At 35.4% G+C, this 27,450-nt stretch overlaps 1 protein-coding gene across 1 annotated transcript in view; it reads right to left on the bottom strand.

Annotated features, from left to right (window-relative positions):
* Positions 1 to 27,450, bottom strand: part of CNTNAP2 (contactin associated protein 2) — a 2,768,972-nt gene that overhangs the window by 143,055 nt on the left and 2,598,467 nt on the right. Inside the window, exon 21 of the mRNA XM_007504517.3 lies at positions 12,857 to 12,950. Coding sequence (XP_007504579.1) covers positions 12,857 to 12,950 — 94 coding nt within the window. The remainder of the gene's footprint in view (positions 1 to 12,856; positions 12,951 to 27,450) is intronic.

The raw sequence follows: 27,450 nt of genomic DNA, 5'->3' as shown, positions 1-27,450 counted from the left end.
ATTTTTCCCTGAAAATAAATTATCTTTTATATGTCTGAGGGATAGCATGACAAATATATTACACCTCTTTGAAGAAAACAGTCTAGCAGATTTTAGTATGGAAAAGTATATTTATATTCAAATGTAAAAATGCATTAAGGGCATTTAGGTGGCACAATGGATAGAGCAGTAGGTCTGGAATCAGGAAGATCAGAGGTCAAATTTGGCATGAGACAATGACTAGTTATATAGTCCTGGGCAGATCATTTAACCTAATTTGCCTCAGTTTTCCATCTGCAAAATGGGGATACTAATACCATCTATGTTCCAGAGTTGTTGTGAGAATCAAATGGGACAATAATTGTAAAGCACTTAGCACAATTATTGGCACTTAGTAAACTCTATAGAAATGTTACCTATTATTATTGTTACAAATATTATTTCCCTCAATTCAGGGATCTATAGGCTTTCTGACCACTAAAGTGGTCCACAACACTGCCCCCCCCCCCAAAGCTAAGTAGCTCAGCTTTAGAATGCTTATAAGTGATACTGAGGAGGCTCTGCTGAATTTTAGGACTGATCCTAATAGGAACATCAGCAAGAATTCTCTCTCCATCTCTGATCTGGACTTCTCAACAGACCTCTTGCATGACAGTGGGTCTTTATTTTTAAACTGGATCCTTAATTGTTCCAAAATCCTTTTTTTGTTGGATTGTGTAGTTACTACATCATGTTTTTTTCTTATTTTTTTTATGACATCAGGAGAATAATTTATTCCCTTTTCCAATTTGTAAACTGGAACTCTCTTAGAAGAAGACTAAAGGATTATCTGTCAGAAGGAGACCCTGCAGTGATCAAGGCATTTTTATATTGTTTGTGGCTCTGTGAACACAGACATTAAATGCTAATTCCTTATGTGTGATAAAGAGAGTACAGCTATTTTATTTCAGGGAATATTTGCTTTGCAAATGTACTGAATTATGGCTTAGTATAACCACTTGGAGTTTCTTTTTGAAGGTTAAAGTCCGGAGATACTTATTTTCAGAAGTGGGCAGATGCAGTAGTGATGGTGGTATAAATATAATTTGACAGTAACACAAATATAATATTAATAGCAGGACTTAAAGACATTAAAAAAAAAAACCCTTATCTCTGCCACAGAAGTCTCTTTCCCTTCCCAAGCATGGAGACGCCACATCCAAGGCTTTGCACAGGCTTTCTGCCAGAAAAATAGGACTTACAAGAAATATCTGTAGTAAACTTTTAATGCCTCTTTTATAGCAGAATTATTCACACACTATGGATTCTTAAAAGATTGAGTAACTCTTCCAAAAAAACATTTATTTTTCTATCGTGGGAGAACTCTCCCTTCAAACAATAGGTGATAAATCCCAAGTAAGCTTGGTCTGCTCATTCTGCAGGAGGAACTTTCAAAGCATTAGCAAAGACTGACTTGTTGATGGCCATGTGGCCACTAAGTATATGAAAGAGAACTTCAATCTAGGTCTTTCTGACTTTGTTCTAATATATCAGATTGTCTCTACATCCATTCAAAAGAAAGGCAACCTCATTTCTTTAAAGGCTGGTATTTTAGTCCCCAAAGTCTCAGTGCAGTGATTAATTCTATAATGCTATAACCCAAGGAAAATTCTGCAGAGGGGCCTCTTTCATCCTATCCTTCTTTCCCTTCAAATACTCTTCCATGTCTTCCTTTTGCTGGTCTCAGTGCCAAAGAGGATATACTTTCAAATAAAAATTTAAAAATGTAATAAGTATCTATTTTAATTCCCTAAAGAGCTACTTAGATGCTGTACCATGGAGAGGGCAGGGGTTCTGAAGGCTATGACAATGGAGTATTAACTTCTAGTAGGTCAAACCCATCTGGAAAGGATACGGAATTTTTACAGATCAGCTTATCTATATTTTGAGACTCGTCAAAGAGACCTGGCTACCAGATGATCCATATTTTTTACCTCAGTCACTTAAGAACCACTTACTGGACCACAGAAAGGTGGCTTTTTGATCTAGTCAAGGTAGTACCTATTTTTGTGAGATGATGACTCCTTAGAATTTTTAGAAGCAGGGTGCCAGGTGCCAAGAGAGCCAAGATAAAGATAAAAAGACACCTTCTATGTCATCATAGACCTTACAAAGTAATAAGGGTTTATGGTCTATTGATAAATGACTTAGATGTAAATTAAATGAAATGATGAAAAGTATGCATTTATTATATATATATATATATAATCATATATAACTGAAAAATTAAAAAACCCCAAAGTTTAAATATGAAGCTCCTCTGTATTAATGAAAACAGTTCTATTTTGGAAAAGAAGAGCAAAAATGATGTAACGTTCTTTTGGGATGCCATGACTATACAAGTCATTGACCTGTGGCCAGCCTTTCTGGTAATGCCGCTTTTTCTTAAATTCTTAGACAGGTCTTAAAGTCATGAGCTCCTCTGGGGACTGGACATTAATGCTTCTCCATCTTGAAAGGTCCTCCTTAGGACCTTATAAGGTTTGTACTTTGTTGGAATAGGAATAACCCAGGGTCTTTGAACACCCACCATTGCTAAATAACTCAGTAGCTGGCAAAGACTGTGACAACAAATAAACGAGTAGCAGCTAATGAGTTTTATAGGAATGAATATTTAAATTGTACAATTAAAAAAAATTAACCAGCTTACAGCACAAGATCCAGGATACAATGATCAAAATGTTTCTAAATAGCCTTTGTCCTGCAAGAGATAAAGTGATGCTCCATTTAAAATAACCACAGATAGAATAAAATACCTGAAAACATACCTGCCAAAACAAACCCAGGAACAAAGGAACATAATTGTAAAACACAAATAAAATCAGATCTAAATAATTGGACCAATATTAATTGTTCATGGGTGAGTAGGGCTAATATAATGAAAATGACAACCCTACCTAAACTAATCTACCTTTTCAGTGCCATCCCAATTAAATTACCAAAAATTGTTTTATTGATTTAGAAAAAAATAAAATTCTTTTGGAAGAATAAAAGATCAAGAATATCAAAGGAATCTATAAAAGAGGTAAAGGAAGGCGGTATAATGGCACCAGATTTTAAATTGCATTATGAAGCAGTAACTATCAGAATTATCTGGTAGTGGCCAAGAAACAGAAAGGAAGACCAGTGGAACAGAACAAACATGTAATAAACAGGAGCAAAAGATAATAGTAATCTTGTATTTGACAAAATCATAGATCCAGGTTTGGGGGATAAGAAATCACTCTTTGGTAAAAACTGCTGGTATAACTGGAGACTAGTGTGGGAGAAACTAGGTATAGACCAATATCTTACACTATTCACTAAGATCAAAATGGATACATAATCTAGACGTAAAAGGAGATGTCATTAGCAAATTGGAAGAATAGGGAACATACTACTTATCAGAGTTATGGATAGGAAAGGAATTTCCCAGTCCACTAGAGATGGAGAGCGTTGTGAAAAATGTAGAACTTTCCTGAGACACAAAATGCTATTTTTTCCAGCACTGCTTTCAAAGTTTTCCATTTGCGGCATTCATTGTCTCAAGAAAATGGAAAAATAAGGAAAAAAATATAAATTCTTGATTAAATAGAATTTAACTAAATAGAACTATTAATTAAATAGATTTCCTCTGCCCCCTGCAACAACTTTTTAGTAGAAAAAGACAAACCACAAAGAAACAAGTGGATATCAATTGACTTACTTCAAAACTTCTAAAGGTTACAGGTTCAACTCACTCTTCTATACCTTCTACTTCTTACAACTGTAGTAATACACACACCACCAAAAAAAGTTCAAAGAACAAATATTTATCCAGGGTCTACAATGCTCAGGGCAAGTCCTATGAAACCTGAACTACTTAATGAAGGTCCTGAAGCCTAGAAAAATCTTGAATCATCAAAGGAGAACCAGTTTTGATAAGTTCACTATACTATACTAATGCAGAAAATGTTCATTTACATTTATATTGAAATAGATTTTCTAGTTAATCCTCGGATAAACAAAACATCCCATTCCCTAAAGCATTACATTTTAATTATCTTTCTATTCTTTCCTTTTATCATTGAACATTATAAGTGGAATTAATAATGGTTATATGTCATTCCTCTATCTAGTTAAAAGTTTAAAAATAAATGTTTGTTTTTGCATCACTAATACAATCTACTTTCCTCCTCTCCAACTCCTTTTTTGGTAGCAATCTACTCTTGGGAAGTGGCTATAGAAGATAGAATAATGAATGCTGGGTCCAAAAGACTCAAGTGTGAATCCTGCCTCATACATTTGCCAGTTGTATGATACTTAGCTGGTCATCTGACATTTCTCAGCTTCAGTTTTCCCATCTATAAAATGGGAATAATAACAGCATCTCTTACATTGTAGTTATAAGAACCAAATGAGAATGTTGCAAAACTTAAAGTATATATAAATTCTATTATTATTATAAGCCTAAAAGTATTACTTAAGTGCTGTTTTTTCATCATTATTGTATGAATCCATAGTCACCTCAGTATGGGAATTCCTATCAGTCATCAAAACCCACTATGCCTTTTCATTTTGTCTAATGCTTGTACTTGTCTCTCCATAAATCCTCCATTGCAGACTCATATCATGGGTACCAAAAGATTTTCTCTGATTCTTATGATATATGATAGTGGAGAAGGGGGATGATACCAGGATAGCATTCCAGCTGTCTCTTTATTATCTCATGCTCTGGCTGGCGATGTGACCCACCCAAACAATTTTCAGATCATATATAAATATCCTTTTCATTATTTTTCTGACACTCCCCCCCAAAAAAACAAATGACCATACTGTACCCTCCTTATTATACTAATCATATCTCTTCATCTTCTTTATGTTCACTGACTTCTGATTCCTCTGAGATCTTATGCTCTGTGATTTGTAGCCATATAGAAACTCTGAGAAAATATTAAAATTAATGCCCCTATTTCCTCCTATGTTAGGTGTCCCTAAAGTATTAGAAATTTCTAGAAACATTTTAAAGAAAAAAGGGAAGGAAATCTGTATCATTTCTCCATTACATAGACAAAATCTTACAGGGCTACTGGTGGACATTCTGAGCTGCGGTACATAATGACACTTTGGCATAGCTGGGCATATCCTGGCATCAGTATGCTTTTCAAGCTATGTTCAGTACAAATGAAAGCCAGTTAATCTTGCCTTTTCCCATAGGCCCCCTCTTGGAATCTTCACTAATAACTATAAAGGGAAGTTGATCAATGGCAACAGTTCACAGGGGAACAATTAAATCGTTTCAATAACCAGTCTCTCCACATATATTTTCTCACACCAACCCAGAAGAACCTTTCTTTGTGTTTGTTTTAGATGATCGCCCCAATTTATTGAAATAACAACAATAAATAAGTGAATAGTTAGAATAAATCGATGGAATTAGGAATTGTATCAGAGTAAGATAAATCCTTGCAATATAGCTGATCAAAAGGTGGCTAATAAATACAATGAATTTTGGAATCATACAACATATTTCCATGCAAAATGCATGTGTATACATACAAATATGTGTGCATTTGTGACCACAAGTATGCTGTTAGTAAACACACATGCTGTTAGCAGAGAAGGGAAGACAAATGATCTGTGAAAGTAGGAAGGCAGCAGCTATGACAAATATTCCAGAGAAGGGCTTAAGCCTTCCTTTCATGTTGAAGCTACATTCAACTAGCACATATAATAAAGCAGAGCTTTTATTGTAGATTTTTAGAGACCCGGTCTCCTTACATTGCATTAAGAAGCATTAAAAGTCTGCTGAACACTATAGACCTCTTCTCAAAATATGATTTTTATATACATAAAATACATAGGATTGTGGAGGAAAACAATTATGCTGAAATATTGTTATAAACATTTTTCTTAAAATGCATGAACTCAAGGCTAAGAATCCTTGTTATAGTTTAGAAGAGAAAGAGAGAGGAAGATAAGATCTCATCAAAGTGGGATAGTTTAGTTGGGTTGGCTCTAGTGCCTTATTGCTTTGTATTTATTGATTTGTTACTTTTTCCTTGAGTGTTCTGATGATGGATCTTTTGTGCTTGACTATATTGTCAAAGGTCCTGATGTCTTCATTTATTTGCTGTTGTGGCATTTCAGTTGTGTCCAACTCTTCATGACAATTTTGGGGTTGAGTGGTTTGCTCTTTCCTTCCCCAGCTCATTTTATGCATGAGGAACTGAGGCAAACAGTGGTAAGTGATTTGCCCAGGATCACTCAGCTAGTAAGTAAATGAGACCTCATTTGAACTCAGAAAGATGAATCTTCCTGATTTAAAGCCTTGTGCTCTTTCCACTATGCTTATGGGAGGTCAGGGATCCAAATGCACAAGTAAAATTGCCAACACTTTTGAACTTGATTTTCTTTATTCTAAACAGTGGACTTTCCCCAGAGAGGACTTAAGTGCCTCCTTTAATTAAATCCAGAATTCTTTATTTGGATGATAAAACAAATGACCAAGAATCATAAAATCTTGGGCTTGGAAGTAACTTTAAAGTTGATATAGTATCCCTTTCATTCAATGGATTCATTATCTCTGTAATATATACATGGCAAATGTTTACCCATCCCCAAATCAAGTATTCTAAATGATAGACAACACATCCTCTCATAGCACAAACTATTGCCTTTTTGGATAGCTCTATTACAAAGTTTTTTCTAATAACTTTTCCTTATGAGTTTGAAATTCTATTCTCTGTAATCATGTAGAAGACATTTATTTTCAGTTCTAATTGATAGTCCTTCAAATATTTGAGGAGTTATTATGTTCTTCACAAGTCATCTCTTTTCCAAGATAAATGCCATTTGTTTGTTCACAGTTCTTTAAATGGCATGATTCCCAGATCTTTCATCATCTCATGTGCCTTCCTCTTGACATGCTCCAGTGTCAATATCCACGTGATGGTGTAGAAAGGACATCTGAAACATAGTTGGAGGCTATAGACTCAAATGCCAACTCTTACACTTACTAGCTATGCAATTGGGCAAGTAACACTTTCTCTGACCCTCAGTTTCCATTTTTTTTTTCAAAATGAAGATGATAATAACTATTAGTGATTCCACAGGGAGGTCATGAGGAAAGTACTTTGTAAAATTTAAAATGCCATATAGAAGCAGCAATTATTATTAAAACGTGCCACATTGAAGTGAACACATTATACCAAATGCTATCTAATCTATGCACATTGCAATAAGACTATCCTATCCCTTGATCTGGTAACATTTCTATTACTTTTGCCTGAAACAGCACTGACATTTTTGACAGTCAGCAGCACAGATGGTTCTTATTGAGATCGCAGTCAATTATAATCCATTGGCTACCCCTATTTTACCACCAAGCCCCTCCCTGCCCAATTACTCTTGTGAGGACTCTCTCCTTCTGTATTTGGGTGCTGTTCCTATTTTGAACTTAAGTGGAAGAATGATAGTTTATCAGTATTAAATGTCATCTTGTTAGTTTGGGCTCACTGGTCCAGACTGTTGAGATCTGTTTGGATGTTGATTTAGTTCTTTACATATTATCTTTTTTCCTTCAAAATTTGTGTAACTTTCAACCGTGGGAAACACTTCTTTTTATGTACTTGTACAGAATGATAAAGCTTAGCAGGACGGGGATCAAGATTAGAGCTCTGTGGCAGGTAACTGAAGACCTCTTTCATAATTAATATAAATTTAATATTCAATAATCTTGGGAGAATGGCTATCTAAATAGTTTACAAGTTCAAATAGTTGAAGTAAAATTACAATCAAGACCATAACTTATAGCATGTGAGGTCTTTTGTAAATCATCTTACACCACTTACGTCCATTACCATTACCAACCTTTTTGCCATTTTTCACACTTGGCTCTCCATCTCTCATCGCCATGATCTTTTATTAGAGAATGCCTAGAATTCACTCCCTTTTCATCTCTTCCTCATAAATCTCTCACATTCTTTGAGATTTAGCTCATCTTATCTTCTATATACAGTCTTTCTCAGTCCTCCCAGTTGCTAGAACCCTTCATCCCAAACTAGTTTAAGTGATTATATATATATTATCTACCTTGTTAGAAGGTAAACTCCTTGAAAGCAATGACTTTTCACTCCTGTCTTTGTGTTTCTAGGATGTATGCTTGTTCATTGATTTGCTGATCAATTATTATCAGTTAGCTCACATTTCTCCATCATTTCCATATGAATCTAATGAAGGGCTTTGATGAATGTCCTGAAATTAGGATACACTGCTTACATGAAACAGACAGAATTTTAGGGCAGAGAGACTTGCACTCAATTACCTAATTTTATATGGCAACAACAATACAAATAATAGCTAGCATTTGTATATGGGCAGCTAGGTGGTGAATTGGATAGAGGTCTGGGACTGCAGTGAGGAAGATTCCTCTTATTGAATTACAATTTGGCCTCAGACACTTAGTAGTTGGGTGACCCTCGGTTGCTTAACCATGCTTATCTCAGTTTCCTCCTCTATAAAATGAACTGGAGAAAGAAATAACAGACAACACCAGTATCTTGGCCAATAAACCCCCCAAATGGAGCCATGAAGAGTTGGATACTACTGAAACTACTGAACAAAAATAAAGAATTAATATAGTACTTAAATTTATAACATACAGAGAGGAAAGATGGCAGGAAGTGAATAATCATTTATATAGTACCTACCATGTGTCATGAACTGTATCTAGTTCTGAGATAATTTTATCTCAGTTGATCCTTATAACAACCCTGTGAGACAGGTGCTATTATTATCATTTTACAATTGGGAATATAGAGGCAAACAGAGGTTAAATGACTTGTCTATGATCATACAACTAGTAATTACCAGAGGCTGGATTTGAGCTTCCTTATTCCAGGCTCAACACTTTATCTATTATGCCACCTCACTGCCTATTTGCAAAAGCATTTTACATTTGTTATGTTCTCATAACCTTATAAGAGATGTACTATTATTGATTACCCCAATATATAGAAGAAAAAACTGAGGTTGAGTAAATTAGGTAACTTGCTTAGGATATCCCAGCCAGTAAATATTGGGGTCAGGATTTGAATGCAAATCTTAACTCTAAATGTAACTATCCAATACACCACCTACCTCCTTTTAAAAGTAAATAAAACTGGTGCATAAGGACAGAGTTAATTGTCTAGAGACACTCAGAGTTAATTGTCTAGAGACACTCAGCTAGTTAGTGACAAAGCAGAGACTAGGACTCATGTCCTTTAAATTGTTTTAAATTTTATTTTTATTTTTTCATATCACCTGACATTTAGTTCAATGATCTCCCTTATTATGCATGCTTGCTAAATCATAGCTTCCTCTTCTCTGTGACCTATCTTTCCATCTGTCAACCTCATATTGATTTTGGTTCCCATCTACCTCCATGTTAGGGGTGTGGGGAGTCTCCTTTTAATTTCTGCTATCCTTCCTTCTTAGATTATTCCTTCTGTTAAGGAATTCTTTATTCTCCCTAATAAGACAGAACACAAAGAAAGGTTCTCGTAACCTTTTCTCATTCTGTTCTGGTGGGGAAACTACCTTGCATTTATGGCATCCATAATGATGAGTGCCTCAGCCAGCAAAGGAACTATCCATCTCCACTCTGCATGTCATTATTATGTATCACTGGAGCCTTGAGGTGAATTACAGGCCTTTGTGATTTCCTTTTGAACCGAACTGCCTGTTCACCACTGGATTCTTAATAGAGTTTCTTCTGGAACTAGTTTGAGAACAGAGTTCCTGGCAAACCCTGTGCTCTTGTGAATACTTAACAAAACAGATAACCACTAGAAGTAGCTAGAACCAACATTGCCCTGTTCTAAATTGGGATTTGGAGAGTTGCAGGTTTCCTTCGATGTCCTCTTTCCTTCCCCTGGGCAATGCCTCCTTGTTAGGATGCTAGCTAGGGACCACATGCAAGACCAGTTTGGGTCAGGTTCTGGTGGAGGGGTAGGAGGAGAGGGATGAGAATTAAGGAAGAAGAGTTATGCCAAAAGAAACTTTCCAGTAACCATTTTCTATGGGGAAAATTTGCAGAAGAGATAAAGATTTTTTAAAAATAAAGCAATATAACTATATAAATACACCGATGTAATAATTTTTTCATAGAATTCTTTTCCATTTTTATCTTGACCCAAATAGTCATGATTTTGTATTTTCACTTATTTATGAGATGAAATGGGGCTACAGGATCTCATCTCATCTGATGTTAGATCTCAGGTTTCCTCTTTGTGTCTCACAGCCATGGGAGAAAGGAGAGGATGGTTTCTCCATAAAAACTCTGCTCCTTGCTACAAGCTTTTGACGCTCTCTGACTTTATTGCTGGGTTCCTTTCCTCCCCTGTCAACAGCAATCTGACATACATAGCTGGTTTAAGTGCACAACTAAATTTTGTTATAACGAGAGGAAAATTCAGATACATTTTGCAGATGTAATTCTCCCATCTATTCCAAACAAACTAGGAGGACATTTAGAATTCTTAGACTCTATCTAATTTTACTAATTATTCTCTTGTATACCTCCAAACAATGAAGCCTTCTATTCTGCCTAATCTCCCAATCACTATTGTGAATCCTAACTGCTAATGTATTATCACTAATCTGAATGGGGGTCAATCACATGAACAACAATATATTGTCATTGGAGAAGCAGCATTAATTCTGTATTGCCTGTTATTGTATATTATATATGTTATATATAACACTACCAATGTTATTTTAAAACTCCATGTCAAACCCAAATACTAAAACCTAACCTAAAAATTCAAGTAATTTAACAAAAATATTGGCCTCAATGGCCAATAATGGAGCATAGTTTCTTCCTAGGACATCTCAAGGAGGCACATTTGTTTTTCTGTACTTTGGATATGCTGTTAAAGTCCCTCTTTTCCCATTTCTTAAACCAGTGATGGTGAAACTTTTAGAGACCAAGTGCTTAAACTGCAACCTTCATGCCACATGTGAGACCCCCTGCCTTATCCCAGACAAGGGAAGGAGGAAGCACTCCCATTGGGTTGCTTGGCAGAGGGACAGATAATGTGAGAAATATCCTGAGGCATGCATGGAGAGGGAAAAGGGAGCAGCCTCTTCTGGCATGAGTGCCATAGGTTTGCCAAACCATTTTTTGGTTCTTAAACCATTCTCTTATACTTCTTTCACCTATTCTCAGGAATCCATGGGATACATTAACATAGTAAGGGTATTCCTCATCAGTTTCCAATTAGTAGGTGTAATAGTATACTCCCCACTCCCCATTTACATTTTAACACTGACATTGCTAGACCCTCATCAGGGAGTGGAATCACTTAACAGCTTTTTTGGTGGTATAGATATTTTAATGTCATTTTTATGGATTAGTTTCCTTTGATTATCAAATATGAAGTTTTGAAGAATGAGATTAGAGGAGGATAAACTTTTCTTATAGGCACATGCAAGTTTTTTAAAGCTTATCAAAGCTTAAAGCTGCACTAAGACTTTTGGGATACTATATAATTTTATAGAATTCCCAAAACTACAGAGTTGGAAGGGACTTCAGAGTCAATTTAGTCCAATTCAAATATGGTTACAAAATAAGAATCTCCTCTATCACAAAGGTGTCAGACTCAAGTAGAAATAGGTCCTTCTGAACCATAGACTGACTTGGAACACCACAGATTAATACTATCTCTATTTTACTGCATTTTTATTTATTTTGCTAAATATTTTCCAAATGGTCTTGCAGTGAATAGGTAGTTCAAAGCAAGTTTCATGTCATTTACTATTTGTGTGACCCTGAACAGGTCTGTCAACCTGTACCATTCTCAGTTTTCTCATCTGTAAAATGGGGATAATAACAGCATCTATCCCTGAGGGATGTTGTGAGGACCAAATTAGATAATATTTGTAAAATTCTTTGGATACCAAGAGATGAGATCAAATTTGCAACATGTTAGCATATAGTAAGCTCTAGGTAAATATTAGTTGCTATTTTTAATTTGGTTTGCCTGCTCTTGGAAGTGTTGGAAGCCACATGCTTCACTGCCCATGTTGATTCATCTGCTCTAAAGCATGCTCAACAATTGATCATTTAGCATTCTTCTTAAAGCTATTTGATCAAGGGGAAGCCATGCTCTCCTTAGACAACATATTCCACATTTAGGTATTGTTCCTCCTTAGGAAATTTTTCCTTATATCAAGGAGAGTTTCTTTCCTACAACATACCTATTATCCCTGGTTCTGCCTCCTGGGGCAAAGCACAAAAAAAGCCTTTCAAATACTTAAAGATATGTTTATTCTATAGCTTCTTCTCCAGTTTCCTTTAACTGATCTTCATATGGCATAATGATGATCTCTTACTGTTCTAGTTGTCCTCTGCCGGACACATTCTACTTTATTGATATATTTCCTCAGATTATAGTGTCCAGAATTGAACACATTATTTCTAGCTGTATTCTGACAGTCCTGCTATATTATTGCCTAATCATCTTTTTCTTTCTAGTCATTACCAAGGCTATATTTAATTTTTCCTGGCTGCTACAACACCTTGCTGATCCAAAGAAAGCTTATAGAAACTTCTATGATAAACCAAAATCTAGGGCACTGTTTACCATTGCTCCTCCCACCCCCAAAATTGGATGAGGTATCCTGGAGGAAACACAACCAAAGAAGTCACAACATATCTTTTCTTTTGTACCATGCAAGACTTATTCCATTTTCTTATATGGAAAGACATTATTTTCTTCTCTCTGAGAGAAAGTACACATAACTTTTTGAATTCAAATTCTATGTCATAAGCCTTGTGTATAACAGTATTTTATTCTCAATATTTAAAAAAGACTCAAATATACAGAAGGCTTACCTATCACTTTTCCTAGAAAGAGAGACTTGGGAGAATTGAACAGTGTGTCAGATGAACTTGGCAGGCTGTAGCTCACTGGAGAATAATGATCAAGCTGTGGGAAAAGAAGGAAAAGAAGAGAAACTTTTAAAAAGTGTGTGATTATCTTGCTCTGTAATCAAGTTTTCCTATGGGGATTACATCACTATTTAAACCTTGGAATCTGGATGCTCTCATTTCACCAGTGGCTACCAATGCATCTCTTTGAGATTGGAGGTCAAACTCTTATACTGCCTGGGTAACTCAAAAGTGGCTTTGGCTTACTGATTACCCATCCCTTGTCTTTGGCAAAGAACTTCCTTCCTGGCTTGGTTTCTAATGCTTGCTTTTATCAATGGGGTTAGGCTAGATTGATGAAGGGTTCAATATTCGGTTCTGTGATAGAAAACACTGCCCGCTATACTGGAGATGTAATCTTCTTTTAGGAACCTTGCCAAATGTGGTCCCCTTTGGCTTTTTTATATCATTAGTATTCAAAGGATTGCCTATCTTTAGCCTAGCACTTGTTTTCAAGTTTTTAGTCTCACAGAAGGAAAGGAACTGGGAAATGTGCTCTTGGTAATGAGAATCATATTGATGCTATTTTCCAGAATAGAACATGGTGGGGATGGGGAAATAGAGGGGAAGAAAGACTCACTTTCCCTATGTCTGGCATTGCTAATTTGATAGCAAGAATGGGTCAGAAACCAAAGAAGGGGAATAAAACCCTTGGAAAACCAACTTCAGGGAGAAGAAGATAAATAAAACCCCTCTTGGGAAAACATCTGACATCTCCCAAGGAAAAAGTCAGTTGCTGTTATCATAGGATCAAAGGATGACATCTTTCACTGTGCCACTCATTTGACATATCATACATGGCATCTTATTGCGAGTTATTTCTTTTATATGTAAATGCCTTGCCTAATATAGTTCCCAGAGGGCAGAGATGATGTCTTACATTTTGTATCTTATGGAAAATGTGTAAAAGGACAGTTGTTCTGTTGTCTTCCAGCTTTATGTTTTTAGACAAATAATTGCCTCCCTGGACCTCACTTTCCTCATCTGTAAAATGAAAGAGAAATACATGCTCTCCAAGACCCCTTTTGGATCTATAGCCATGAATTTATGATTCTGATTTATTTTTGAACTTCTGGTTTCATATATTGGCTAGTATAAAGACGAAGATTGATCACGAGGATTGTGATTTCAGGATATTGGTTAGCTTTTTCCTCTGTCAAGTTTCATTATGTTCTCTCATCATAGAAAGGAGGTAAATCTGGACTCCTGAATGCCTAGCCATTGAGCTTGGGCAGGTTTTAACATGACGGAAAGATTTCAAGATTGATCTTGGCAATGTTTTCTGAAGAACAGTCTAGCTAAGTAAGGAGAGGTTGATTACCAGTAAGGAACAGAGTGGGATGGAATGGAGAGTTTCTGGTGAATTCTTCAGTCATGGAAACCCATGAAACAAAGAACAATATTAATGGTCTTCAATCCTGGGTGGCCACCATTGGTTTTTACAATAAAAGTGACAGGGTGTAGAAAAGGGATAAGAGGGAGATAAGAATCACAGTTTTTGGACCATCTTTAAATTTTAAATTGGGCTCCTAATGCTCTAAATGTGAACTCCTTATCTAATTACCAATAAGTGCTTATACTCCTAAAATGTGTCCTGGATTGCTTTTTCAGTCTGATGAATGAAATCTATGGACCCCTCTGAAAATTATTGTTAAATGCACAAAATGAACTACACAGGATTGCAAAGGAAAATAAAGAAATTTTTATTGAAGTATATTCATCAAAATATTTTTTAAAAACAACTTCACAAATCTTCAAAAGACTATCTACAAACCCCTTAGGATTTTTGTGGACCTCAGATTAATAAAGCTCTGTTCTAGAAGAACAAATCACATCAATCTTGACATTCTTGCAATATGTGAAAACTGAAGAAAGAAGGATATTGAAGCAAAATTGAAGAATGGTCCTCAGGTTCTCCTTGGAGAGAAAAACAAAGGAAGTGCCAAGAAGAGTTTTATTGTGTGCTCAAAGGCAACAAGAAAAATCATTTGGTGGTATATTTGATAAATCTTTTACTGTAATGCTCAAGATATCCTAGGTAGACTTGGGCATATCCCTGAAGGATAGCTCTGCCTCACTGAAAGCTGCATATATGGAAAGAATTCTGTATATCAGGAGACTTTAGAGACTCCAGCAGAGTCAACAGAAGTGAACCCAGAGGCAACACCTTTTTTTTTTTGCCAGAACTTATAGTGGAGAACATGGAATCAAGAAGCTCGGAGTTGAAATTTGGCCTTGGCTTTGTGCCCTGGGGCAAGGCACTTAACTGCTGTTTGCCTCAGTTTCCTTATCTGTAAAATGGAAATATCACCTACCTCAGAAGGTCATTGTGAAGATAAAATCAGAGAGCTGTAACAAACCTTAAAGTGCTATGTAAATGCTAGCTATTCTTACAGATACAATCCACAAAGCAGGAATATTCTGAGAACCAAATTGCCCTTACTGTCAGCCTAGGTTTGGATAAACTAGTTGCTAAGCATCCTGATGGTCTCCTTGTATCATTTATGAACTGAGAACTAGAAGCAGAGGATCCATCTGTGATAAAGGAGTTACATCCATCAGAAATCATGAATTTATGTTATTATAAGTCATCCTGAAGAAATAGTGACATGTGCATTCAGGGAATAAGTTACCAAGTCAACAAACTAGGTGCCAAGTATTGTGCTGAGAACTGGAGAAAGAAAAGCAAAAAGTAGTGCCTGTTCTCAAGGTACTCACAGTCTAAAAGGGGAGAAACATGAAAATGACTTTGTCCAATTAAGAAATTAACATATTGGGGGCAGTTAGGTGGATGCCTAGAGACAGGAGGCCCTAGGTTTGAATGTGGCCTCAGCCCCTTCCTAGCTGTGTGCCCCTGGACAAGTCACCTAACCCCCATTCCTTAGACCTATACTACTCTTCTGGGTTGGAACCATATATAGTATTGATTCTAAGCCAGAAATTAAGTTTTCATAAGAAAAGAAATGAGCATGTCAAATTTCAGATATTTTTAGAGGGAATGCCCCAAGATGAAGGGGAATCAAGAAAAGCTTGTTGAAGGAGGTGGAACTTTAGCTGAGACTTGAGGGAAGTCAGGGAAACCAGGAGGTAGAGATGAGGAGGAAAAACCTTCCAGGCAAGTAGGGACGGCTAGTGAAAAAGCAGAATCTGGAGATGGGGCGTCCTCTGTGAGGAAACTGAAGGAGGCCACCATCACCAGATAGTAAAGTATATATTGAGGGAAGTAAGGTGTATTTAGACTATAAAGAAAGGAGGAGGCCAGGTAATGAAGGGCTTTAAAAGCCAAACAGAGGTGTGCCTTGCACCCACCTACATATACTTATTGATGCACATGTAAAAATTACTGCATGTTTGGGAGTACTTATTTATTTAATTTTTTGGCTTTGTTGATTTGACTCTCTCCCATGTTATGTTTATGCTATGGTGATGTCTCTTCTATTCATTGTTTCTTTGTGATATGTTCAAACTAATAGTTCTACTTTAGATTTCAGATAAGCCTATGGATAATATGGGTATGACAGCCCATTAGCTAGGCATGCTTTGGTGTTTGTGATTCATTATTGTATACTCGGGATATGAAAGTATTTTTGAGGGGATCACATACCACATCTCTAGAAAAAATATCAATCAATCAATTAATTAATTTGTACACTAAAATATTCAGTTAACTCGCCCCCCCTCCCCCCTTCCTCCTATTAGAGAAGACACATCTATCTGTCTTGGCATTTTGTCACTGTCATGGTCTCTCCAATGATGCTTTGTAAAGTGCCATTTCTATTGTATGTCCTGTTAATGCACATTTGTTTTCTTTTTGTAGGTTAGTTACCTAGGAAACCAGGAAACTCAGCTTTGTTGTTTAAAATGCCAGTGTTGTATTTATGCTGGAGAATTACATGTTATCCCCAGCTGATTTTTGCAAGAGCTTCAGCCCAGGGGAGAGATATAGCCTCACCCCTGTCCAGGGGATATAGAGAGGTTGGGTGGTTCCTGAAGGACAGCTCTGTCGCACTGTAAGCTGTAAATGTGGAAAGAGATGTAAATCTTGATAAGGAGAGAGAGCCCAAGGAGACTGCTAAGAGGGAGAAGATGGGAGAGGAGAAGAGGCTGGGCAAGGTCTGTGAATAGTTAATAGAAACCCCCCCAGAGGCACACAAACACAGAGATTGCTGACTTCCCAATATGGCCCTTAACCTTTCCCAGCGTCTGCACTCCCTGAGACTGCCAAAGTTGGAGTTCTTGGGTAAGAAATTTCTCTCCTTGTTTGAGTTAAGATTTCATTTCACTCCCAAGTCACAGACCTTCCTGCCCTTTGGCACTTGTCAGGCAGAGAAAGATGAAAGACACATGAAGCACGGGTTTAGACTATCAACTCATTTGTTAAATATTATAAAGAAGAAATATGATGAACAGTATCACTTCATAAAAGACAATAAAACCACCCGAAAGAGCTGCAACTAAGCATAGTCATCCTGAGAGCAGTTAAAGATAAAAATGGAATGATTTCAAAAAACAGGAGAAAAACAGAAAAAAATTATATTTATGTACATATTTTCATAAGTATATATGTATGATATAATATTCATACTCATAGAATTCATTTTCATATTCTATTTATATTCATATAATATATTCATGTTTTATAGGCATAGAATATAAATTATATGTATATAATTTATAAATTATATGAATATACATTATAAAATATAAATATAGGAATATAAATTATATATTTATATCTTATATATTATATGTATCATATATTATAGATTATATGAATATAAATTATATATTTATATATTATATATATATCATATAGTATAAATTATATGAATATAAATTATATATTTATATATATTATTTATAATTATTTTCACCATCAACACAGTAGAATCACATTATGTGAATTCTAGCAATTCAGACCTAGAAGTGCTTTTAGAGAGGGAGAATGTCATTAAAGAGAAAAGATAACAAAAACACATAAATCAGTTGGAGAATACAGAAAGAAGGACTCTGCCATACTTAAGAAAATTTGGAGGGCACTGAAGGATCTATTTCCAATGTAGCTGAAAGAAGATAAGAGACCAAAAATATGAAATAAATCTCAGATCTTAACACCAAAAAAAAAAGGAAATGAAGACAATATCAACTCCTTTTCTTTATACTTACCCATCTATGTATAATTTTTATGAGAATAATCTACACACACATTGAGGGGATCCTCAGGGAGGTTATTAGTAGGAAACAGTAAGGCTTTTGTAAGTGATCTTCCTTAATACATTGTAGTATTGAAGGTCATGGGACAAAAAAGGGGCTGGAAATATAATTAGAAATAAATATTTATATATATGCATATGAATGTACATGTATGTGCACATGAACTACTGTCCCTATGCAGATGACAAGACACATGTGCACATTTCTGTATGTGGATGTGTGTAGACATCTATCTGTGAGCCATTTGCATAGAGATAATAGTCAAATGCATGGGTGCTAATGAGGTTAGTGAGAGAATGTTTGGGGAGAAGAGAGTCTAGGACTGAATACCCCAAGTTAGGTGGTAGCATATGAATATTGAGTCAGTAATGGATTTTTCAAAGAGTCAGGTAGGGAGAGAATGAGGAGAAGATGGTAGCAAAGGACACAGAGAGGACAAGATGGGTGAAAAAGGAAAAAGAGATGATAAGATTTTAGAATGAAGAGGTCACTGCAGACTTGGGAGAGAGCATGAGGTTAGAAGCCACAGTGAAAAGAGCTGAGAAGTGAGAGGAGAAATGGAGTCAGAGAATGCAAAAACTTTTCAAAAGAGTTTGAGAAATAGAGGCAAGATATAGGAAGATAGCATGAGGGGATAGCAGAGACTAGTGAATTGTTTTTAAAAGCATATTTGAAGATGATAGGGAAGGAATCAGAAGACAAAATTTGAAGATTCAAAAGAGAGGGAATGAGGGAGGGTATAGTCTGATGGAAAACACTTGAGGGAATAAGATAAAAAATATGTAGAGAATTTATCTTGATAGAGAGGCTAACCTCTTTCTCAGAGACAGAGAGAATAGAGGAGAAAAGGGGAAATTAAGTCAAAGGTTTTTAAGATAAAAACCGTGAGAGAAAAAGGGATTCATATCAAATTGAGTGGTATAATTTCTAAGTCAGGGGGAAAGGAACTATAAGCACACTTTCTATAATGATTTAGTCACTCATTGAAGACAGAAACAGAAAATAAAGGATACACAGGCATTCAAACCCATGAATCTAATAGTTGCCCCTATATCCTAGAACTCCTAATTCTAGAGTTTGAAAGAGACTTGACTAGTCCTGAGGACCTTACCTCCATAGAGTTGGAGGTCACTGATCCAATGTCCCTTTGTTCCCCTACTCTAAATGTAATCTCATTATGGGAGAGATGTTTATGAGGTTCCAATTCATTGTTTATTGTAGTGACTGTCCAATATGCAAGGAGTCCTTTATTTCAGGTTGTATACTTCCCATGCTCATATTATTAGCTCATATTAGGTCATTATCTGGAACATCCAATGATCTCTAGGCCAATGGAGTTAGAAAGGCTCCTTTTCCTCTTTTTTTCTGGGTTTCTGGATTTGTATATGTATAAATGAAATCTTGCTACTGTCAAACAACAGGATATAGGGGCTATGATTTAGGCACTAATTGTTACCAGACAATAGGATGCAGAGGAACAAACATAAGCTGTCCAGCCAAGAATTCAAGGACTCCTTGACCAGGCAGGCATGGATGTGCCAACAAGTCTGGACTAGATATTAGTGTATAATATAGCCTTCCTGAGATAGTCATCAAACTGTAAGTCATGCTAGGCAGATGCAAGTAACTCTCAACTCCCAGGATGGATGAGAATAAACTACAAGTTCTAAAGAATCTTAGTTGTAGACAAAGAGATCTTCCACAAAGTTATGCCTGAACATTTAACAACCAGAGGGAGAGACAAAAACAAGAAACTTCTGACCTGAAAAATCTCCGTTTTTCATTTGAGCCCCCCTCCTGCCTTTAAATAGTAAATATGTATTTCTTTTCAGATCCACAATAGAACTTGATACATTTCCTAAGGTCATAATGAATCAAGGTATAAAGAACCACAGCATTCAGTTTAATCCAATTCATTTAACAGATGAATAAACTAAAGCCCAGGGAAGTAGAGTAACTTAAGCAAAATAAAAAAGGTAGCAAATAGCAGCGCTGAGATTCAACCCAGATCCTCTCTGATTGTTAATCCAGATCTACTTTTTCAATCACAATATAATGTCTTTTTATATTGTGTCACAATCTGCCCACTGTCCTCTCAGGTACTATGTTCCAGGTAGAAAAAGAACAATAGATCTTTAGAATACTGGCAAAATACTGGAAGCCTTTTTTATATATGTCTAAAGATGTAGCTCCCAACTAGATTGTAATCTCCTTGAGGGAGGGAATGGGTCATGTCTTATTCATCTTTATATCTTTCATAGTTTCTAGGGCATGGATTCTAAACATGGTGTCTATAAACTTTAAAAAATGTTTTGATGATATTTCAATATAACTGATTTCTTTGATCCTGTGTATTTTATTTTGTGCATTTAAATATGCTGCTCTGAGAAGAGATTCATGTCAGATTGCCAGAAGGGTCTCTGGCACAAAAAAATGGTTAAGAACCCCTTTTCTAGGACTTTGTAAATATCTAATGAACTAAATATAAAAAGAGTATGTTTGCTTATTCTGAAATTTTATTTTAAAATGCTTACTTTAATTGTGGCTATTCATTATTGCTTACAAGCGTGCACTTCATTATTTAAAAGGCTGATCTGATTAAGGGAATGCTGGTGAGTAGTACTTCCCCCCCCCCCCAATATCTCCCAAAGTTTCTGTAAAAGACAGGTTCCTCAGCTACTGAGCATGCTGATACTCTGCTCTGCATAAATAGATTATTTAGAGGTGAACCAGGGTGACTGTTGCTGTTCAATTATCTAGTTATATTTTATAAAGAGGAACTACTGCAGAAATGCAAAATAAGATAACAAGCATTCCATCACATCCCTACAGTATTTCACATAGTAAGCACTCAATAAAAATTGATTTGATGATGGATTCTTCTACTTCAAACATACCAGACCAATAAGAATCTGCTTTATTTTTAAACAACTTAGGGGAATAATATTTCACAAGATTCCCTGAAAATCCATTGCTATGTCTGCCGATCTCTAATGTCAGAAAGTTCTCCTTCTATCCAAGTCCTACCTTAAATTAATGGCCTCTAAGGTTCCTTTCACTGCTAAATTTGTCATCCTATAATGAATTCGCTATATAGACACAGTGATTTCTTCCATTTGACCCTGTGGAATTTCTTTATGGAAATCTTCCCATCATTTCTAACTTCCTTAAGTAATTTTAAAAAACAGGGTCTAACCTCTACTTTCTCTGAATCCTTTTAAAATTAATCTCCCAAAAAACAATGGTGGAGTTCAGATTTTCCATGACTTGTCTATTATGATTTCTAAAATTTGGTTATTAGTTCTCTTCAAGACTTCTGTCATTTCTATTTCATCAACCAGTTCATCCCTGTTTGTCAAAATCAACTCCAGAATCAAAGGGTTTTCTCATCCTTTTGAAAAATCAGTCATATCAGAGTGTCCAGAGAATGTAGAAGGGATTCACTACGTGCCTTCTGCATTAAACTGAATAAAAATCATTTAATTTTTGTATAAATGGGCTCTTATGTTTATGATTTTTAATTCCTTGATTCCCTCAATGTACATAATGCATATATTATTCTAGTTATAAAACCTTTTATCTACCCTTTTCCTTCAGAATAAACTCTATTCTTCCATAGTCAAGTTTCAGGCTTGTGTCTCATGCTATGAAATACCTGTGTGGTAAAATGTGCCTGCCTACCTTGGGAACTTTACTTCATTTTGCTTATTATCAATGTCCTGCAACTTCTGTTTTGCTGTGGATTTTATTATAATTCTCTTTCATGGCTATTGCCTCCAAAAATAATACTGTTTTCTATGCCACCTGCTATTCATTGTGATATACTGCTTGGCAAACAGATGCCAAACAGCTTTCTTCTCTCCCTTCCTTTTTCATTCCAAGTCCTCTTGATTAGATCAGCAAGGCACCATCTAGTGTTATGTATACTCCATCACTGGCTAAAGGCCTATCATTCTTGTAGTCAAAGCTTTTATCCACAAATATAAATCCTATTCCTGGATATATCTTTTCCCCAAATTTGTCTCTCTCCTCTGAAGTTCTAACCCTTAGTCAGCAACATTGATGGACCTATCATTAATGCTTACACTTTCCTTGGATTTCATAATCCATAAAAATGTCTTTAAGATTATTGCTACCTCATTTTTATTTTCATGAATCATTTGAAAAGGTCAGTAATGATGAGGAAGCTCTCTATCATGTACTAGATATGTTCCTTAAGAAAATAGCAGGTTAAAAAAATTTTTTGTTACATTTTTGGTAAATATATGGGGACTACTCCTAGCAGGATATTATTTTTAAAAAATCAGTAATGTTTTATTTTTCCAATTACATGTAAAAACAATTTTTTAGCATTCATTTCTAATATTTTGAGTTCCAAATTCTCACTTTCCCTTGTTCTCTCCCTCCTCTTCTCTTCTTTCTGAGATGGCAAGCAATTTGACATAAGCTATATATGTGTTATCATACCAAACATATTCTCTTATTCATCATGTTCTGGAAGAAGACAAGTATTTAAAAAATCATAAAAAAATAAAGTGAAAAAATGGTTTTTATTGGATCTGCACTCAGACTCCATTAGTTCTTTCTCTGGAGGTGAATAGCATTTTTCATCATGAGTTCTTTGGGACTGTCTTGGATTATTGCTGAGAATAGCTAAATCATTCACAGTTGTTTATTGTACAGTATTAATATTATACAGTATTCTACCAGGGTGTCATCAACCATCACCTATTTATATCTTCTTCCTCTGAGCCTTAGTGGAGATAGCCTCTTTATTGATAGCACTGTGGACTCATATCATCATTGTTTGAAGCATAAGAAGTTGCTTCCTCCTAAGAAAGTATGGTTCAATCCTCCATGGGAGATACCTCCATGACGTAGATGAACCATATAACATATCCAAGTGCTCAATGGTTTTCCATCATCCTTTTCTTTTCTATCTTACATTATTCTAGACTCTAACTTTTCCCTTCTTCCTCTTCAAATTCTTGTTCTTTTTTTTTTTAACTTTTAATCACTTATGTGCTTTCAAAGAACTTCATTCTCCCTGATAATCATGAGAGAGGAGAGGTGTTTTGCCAATATTTTCACTTTCTGAGGGATTGCCCTGAATTTTGCATAGATATAGAAATATGGGATCACAAATTTATAGTCAAAAGGCACTTTAGAGGTTACCAAGTCCAATCCCCTCATTTTACAGAGAAGGAAACTCTGTAAGGCCCAAAGATGTGGATCCATTATTTTTCCTTTGTTGACTAGAAATTCATAAGCTCTAGAAATACTTCCAAGGTGACTTAAGGGTCACACAACTAGTGTCTGAGTGAACATTCCTGACTACAAGTCCAGAACTCTATTCATTATACTATATTACTATATAAGTTATGATATGCTACACTAAATTATGGTGGAAGGACCTTAAACCTGGAGTTAGAAGAAACCTGGATTAAAATCCTATCTCTAAACTTGCTAGTTATATAACCATGGGAAAATTGCTTAAATTCTCTAAGGCTCAGTTCCTACATCTGTAGAAAATAGAGATAATTAATGCCTGCATCTACTTCATAGGATTATTGTAAGGATCAAATAAGATGTGTAAAATGCTTTGTGAACAATATATGTTCACCATTATTATTAAATTTATAAGGACTTTGTGGGTCACTGTGAAATTCCTCTTTTCCTTTATATTCTCTCGTTATGAGATTTTTCAGATCTCTGTCATTCTTTTTTCTTACCTCTTATGGTTAACATTCTGTCTTTTTAATTCACTCGATGACAGGATGACAGTTAACTTGGTGAGGAGTTCTGAACTAGACTTCATTTGTAGCTATCTTTTTTCTTTATTAAGGAAGATGGCCACTGATGGACAATTAATAGCTTTCTGTTAAAAGCAATTGCATAAAAAGAAGCAACCAATAGCAGTTATCTGTGAGGATATTTTAAGCAGACTTTAATTAACAGTTATTGTGATCCTTTTAAGCTTACCTAGTTTCCCTTGATGAAAAGCTTTTTAGAAGTTTCTCTTGACTTTTTATTCCTTGGCTAATCCTCTTCTATTTAGTCAAGATACTACCAGGGTTTATATTGGTATTGGCATTGAAAGACAACCTTAGATTATTCTGATCACATCATAAATTGTTCAGAAATCTTCATTGTCTCATCATTACTTCTAGGTTCAAATTTTGTCCACTCATTTTTTAGTCATGTCTGACCCTCTGTGACGCCATTTGGGATTTCTTGGCAAAGATGCTTTGCCTTTCCTTCCCATTTTACATATGAGGAAACTGAGGAGACTTCAGGTTAAATGATTTACCTATGGTCACACAGCTAGTAATTGTCTGAGTCCAGATTTGAACTGAGGAAGATAAATTTTCCTGATTCTAGGTCCAGCACTCTATACATTGTGCCATTTATCTGCCTCTAGATTAAAGTATAAGTTTCTTACTCCAACATTTAGAACTCTCTATGATCTGACTACAACTTATTTTTCCAACTTTGATAGTTGACCACTTAATAGACTTAACATTCTATTAAAGCTGGATTATATCAAAGCTATCTGCTACTGGCTAAAATATAGAAAGGTAGATCAGTGAGCAGAACAGAACTATAAAAACACTAATAAAAGATCACAGTAACCTTATATTTGACAAAAGTATAGATCCAAGATTTTGTGATAAGAACTCACTATTCAGTAAAAAATTTCTAGGACAATTGGAATATATAGTTTGGCAGAAATTAGGTATAGATCAATCTCTTACATCACTCAGTAAGATAAGATAAAAATGAATATGTGACCTAGATATAAAAGGAGATAACACAAGTAAATTAGAAGAACAGGGAACATATTACCTATCAGATTTATGGGTAGTGGAGGAATTTATGAGTCAACAAGAGATGGAAAGTGTTGTGGGATGTAACATGGATAATTTTGAATACATTAAATTAAAAATGTTTTGTGCAAGTACAACTAGTGTAGCCAAGATAAGAAGAAAAACAAAAAAAAATAGGCAAAGGAATTTATAGAGTTTCTTGGATAGGGGTCTCACATCTAAGATATATAGGGAACTCTTTCAAATTTGTGGGAATGAGAGACATTCTCCAAATGATACATGGGCAAAAGATAAAAACAGACAAGTTTTGGATGAAGAAAACAAAACCACACACATGTATACACACACACACACACACACACACATAAATGCTCTAAATCAGTACTGATTAGAGAAATGCAAGTCTAAACAATTTTGAGATATCACCTCACACCTGTTAGACTGGCTAAAATGAAAAAAAGGACAAAATAACAAAAGTTAGAAGGGATGTGGAAAAATTAATATGCTGTTGGTAGAGTTGCGAATGGATCCAACCACTTAGGAGAACAATTTGGAATAATGCCCAGAGAGTTGGTGGTGAAGGACAAACATAGATGTATACCCTTAAGACCTAACATAATCATGCTGGGTCTGTTTCCCAAGGGAAAAAGAAAAAAATGTTCTAAAGTATTTATAGTGGCTCTCTTTGTGGTGTCAAAGAACTGGGAATTGAAAGAATGTGCATCAGTTGGAGAATGGCTGAACAAATTGTAGTATATGATTGTGATAGAATATTACTATACCATAAGAAATAATGAGCAGGTTAATTTGAAAAAAAAAAACAACTTGAAAAGATCTACATGAAATTATGAAGAGTGAAATAAGTAGAACCAAGAAAACATTATATAAAGCTACAGAATTAAGATTTAAAGAATGATTTGTAAATGTCCACCTCCAAAAAATGAACTGATAAAAAGAAACATGAAAGACATAATTTACATATACATATCTTTTTGTTGGGTGGTATTTCTATAGTGTGTAGATAAGATGGAGGAGCTGAGATACCTGGGAATAAATTCTATTAAAGATATTTAAAAAACAAAACAAAAAAAACTGTTGAGCTTGTCTTGGTCTCTCTCACTTAAGAGCATTGAATTTAACTGTCTCAGGCTGTGGAGTTGATTCTTTTTATATTATCATTTAAAGAAATTCTTCTTTTTCTTTAAGGCTTAGATCAGAAGTCACATCCTCCATGAAGTCCTTCTCAACATCCTGAAAAAAAGAAAACCTCTTCTTCCCCAATCTTTCATGCCTCTATTTTCGTTTGATCCATACAATGTAGTTTTTCCTGTAACTTGTATTATATTTAATTTATTGTACACATTATTTCCTTCCTAAATTGTAAACTCCTGGAGGGTAGGGAACTGGCTTTTTATTGTCTTTGTTTTCATAGCAGTCATGTTTGTTGAAGTGAATCCCAGCTGCAAACAAAAGCAGATGTTACTATGATTCCTTTTCACAGAAGGACAACAATCTATGTGTATTCGTTAGAGAATCAAACAATAAAACTGAAAAGAAAAAAATGCAGCCAACATTGCAAAAACAATTGCAAAACTAAAGCACCAATGAACTCTATCAGATGGCTCATTTATTTCAGGCAGTACTTGAAACAAATTTCTACTGCAATAAAAGTTTTATGGAAGTCTTTTGGAATTTATTACAATGAGTTTTGATTGGTGTCCCAAAACTGAACCAGAATTTATTCTTTTTGTCTTCCTTTCTTATTCACTTCAATAAAATAAAAAGAAATTTATATAAACAGAACAGAAATGAATTTTAAGCTCTTTCCCTTTGTCTGAGACAGATTTGCGAATCATTGGGGATTGGTGTATAATTATTTTGCAGAAATATATTCCTTTCAATGTTTGCCCTTTACTGCCATCCAGGGGCTATGAGTGAATGCTTCAGTAGATCTCATATCACGTAGATGGAGAATTGCAGTGTGGGGAGGGAACTCAGAAGTCATCTAATCCAAGCTTTAACTGCAACAACTCCCCTTGCACTCCCCAAAACTCCAAAACATCTTCGACAAGCAATCATCTGTTCTTTGCTGGAATATCTCCAGACAAGGCAAAATTAGCATGTTCCAAAGTAGCCAATTTTTTAAAGAATGTTTTATCTTTATATCCAGTCTAAAACTAACTCTTTGTAACATCCAAGGAAAAGACTCTTAGTACTCATCTTTGGGAACAAGAAAAACATTAAATGGTTGTTTCACTGTCATTAAATTCATTAAATTCATTAAATTCACATTCATTAAAAAAAAAAAAGGAAGAAACATAGGGGGCAGCTGGGTAGCTCAGTGGATTGAGAGTCAGGCCTAGAGATGGGAGGTCTTAGGTTCAAATCTGGCCTCAGACACTTCCTAGCTGTGTGACCCTGGGCAAGTCACTTAACCCCCATTGCCTAGCACTTACC

This window comes from Monodelphis domestica, chromosome 5 (assembly GCF_027887165.1).
Source record: "Monodelphis domestica isolate mMonDom1 chromosome 5, mMonDom1.pri, whole genome shotgun sequence".
In the NCBI taxonomy this organism is placed as follows: domain Eukaryota; kingdom Metazoa; phylum Chordata; class Mammalia; order Didelphimorphia; family Didelphidae; genus Monodelphis; species Monodelphis domestica.
Note: the sequence above shows the minus strand (reverse complement) of the source record. Positions and strands in the feature narration are given on the sequence as shown.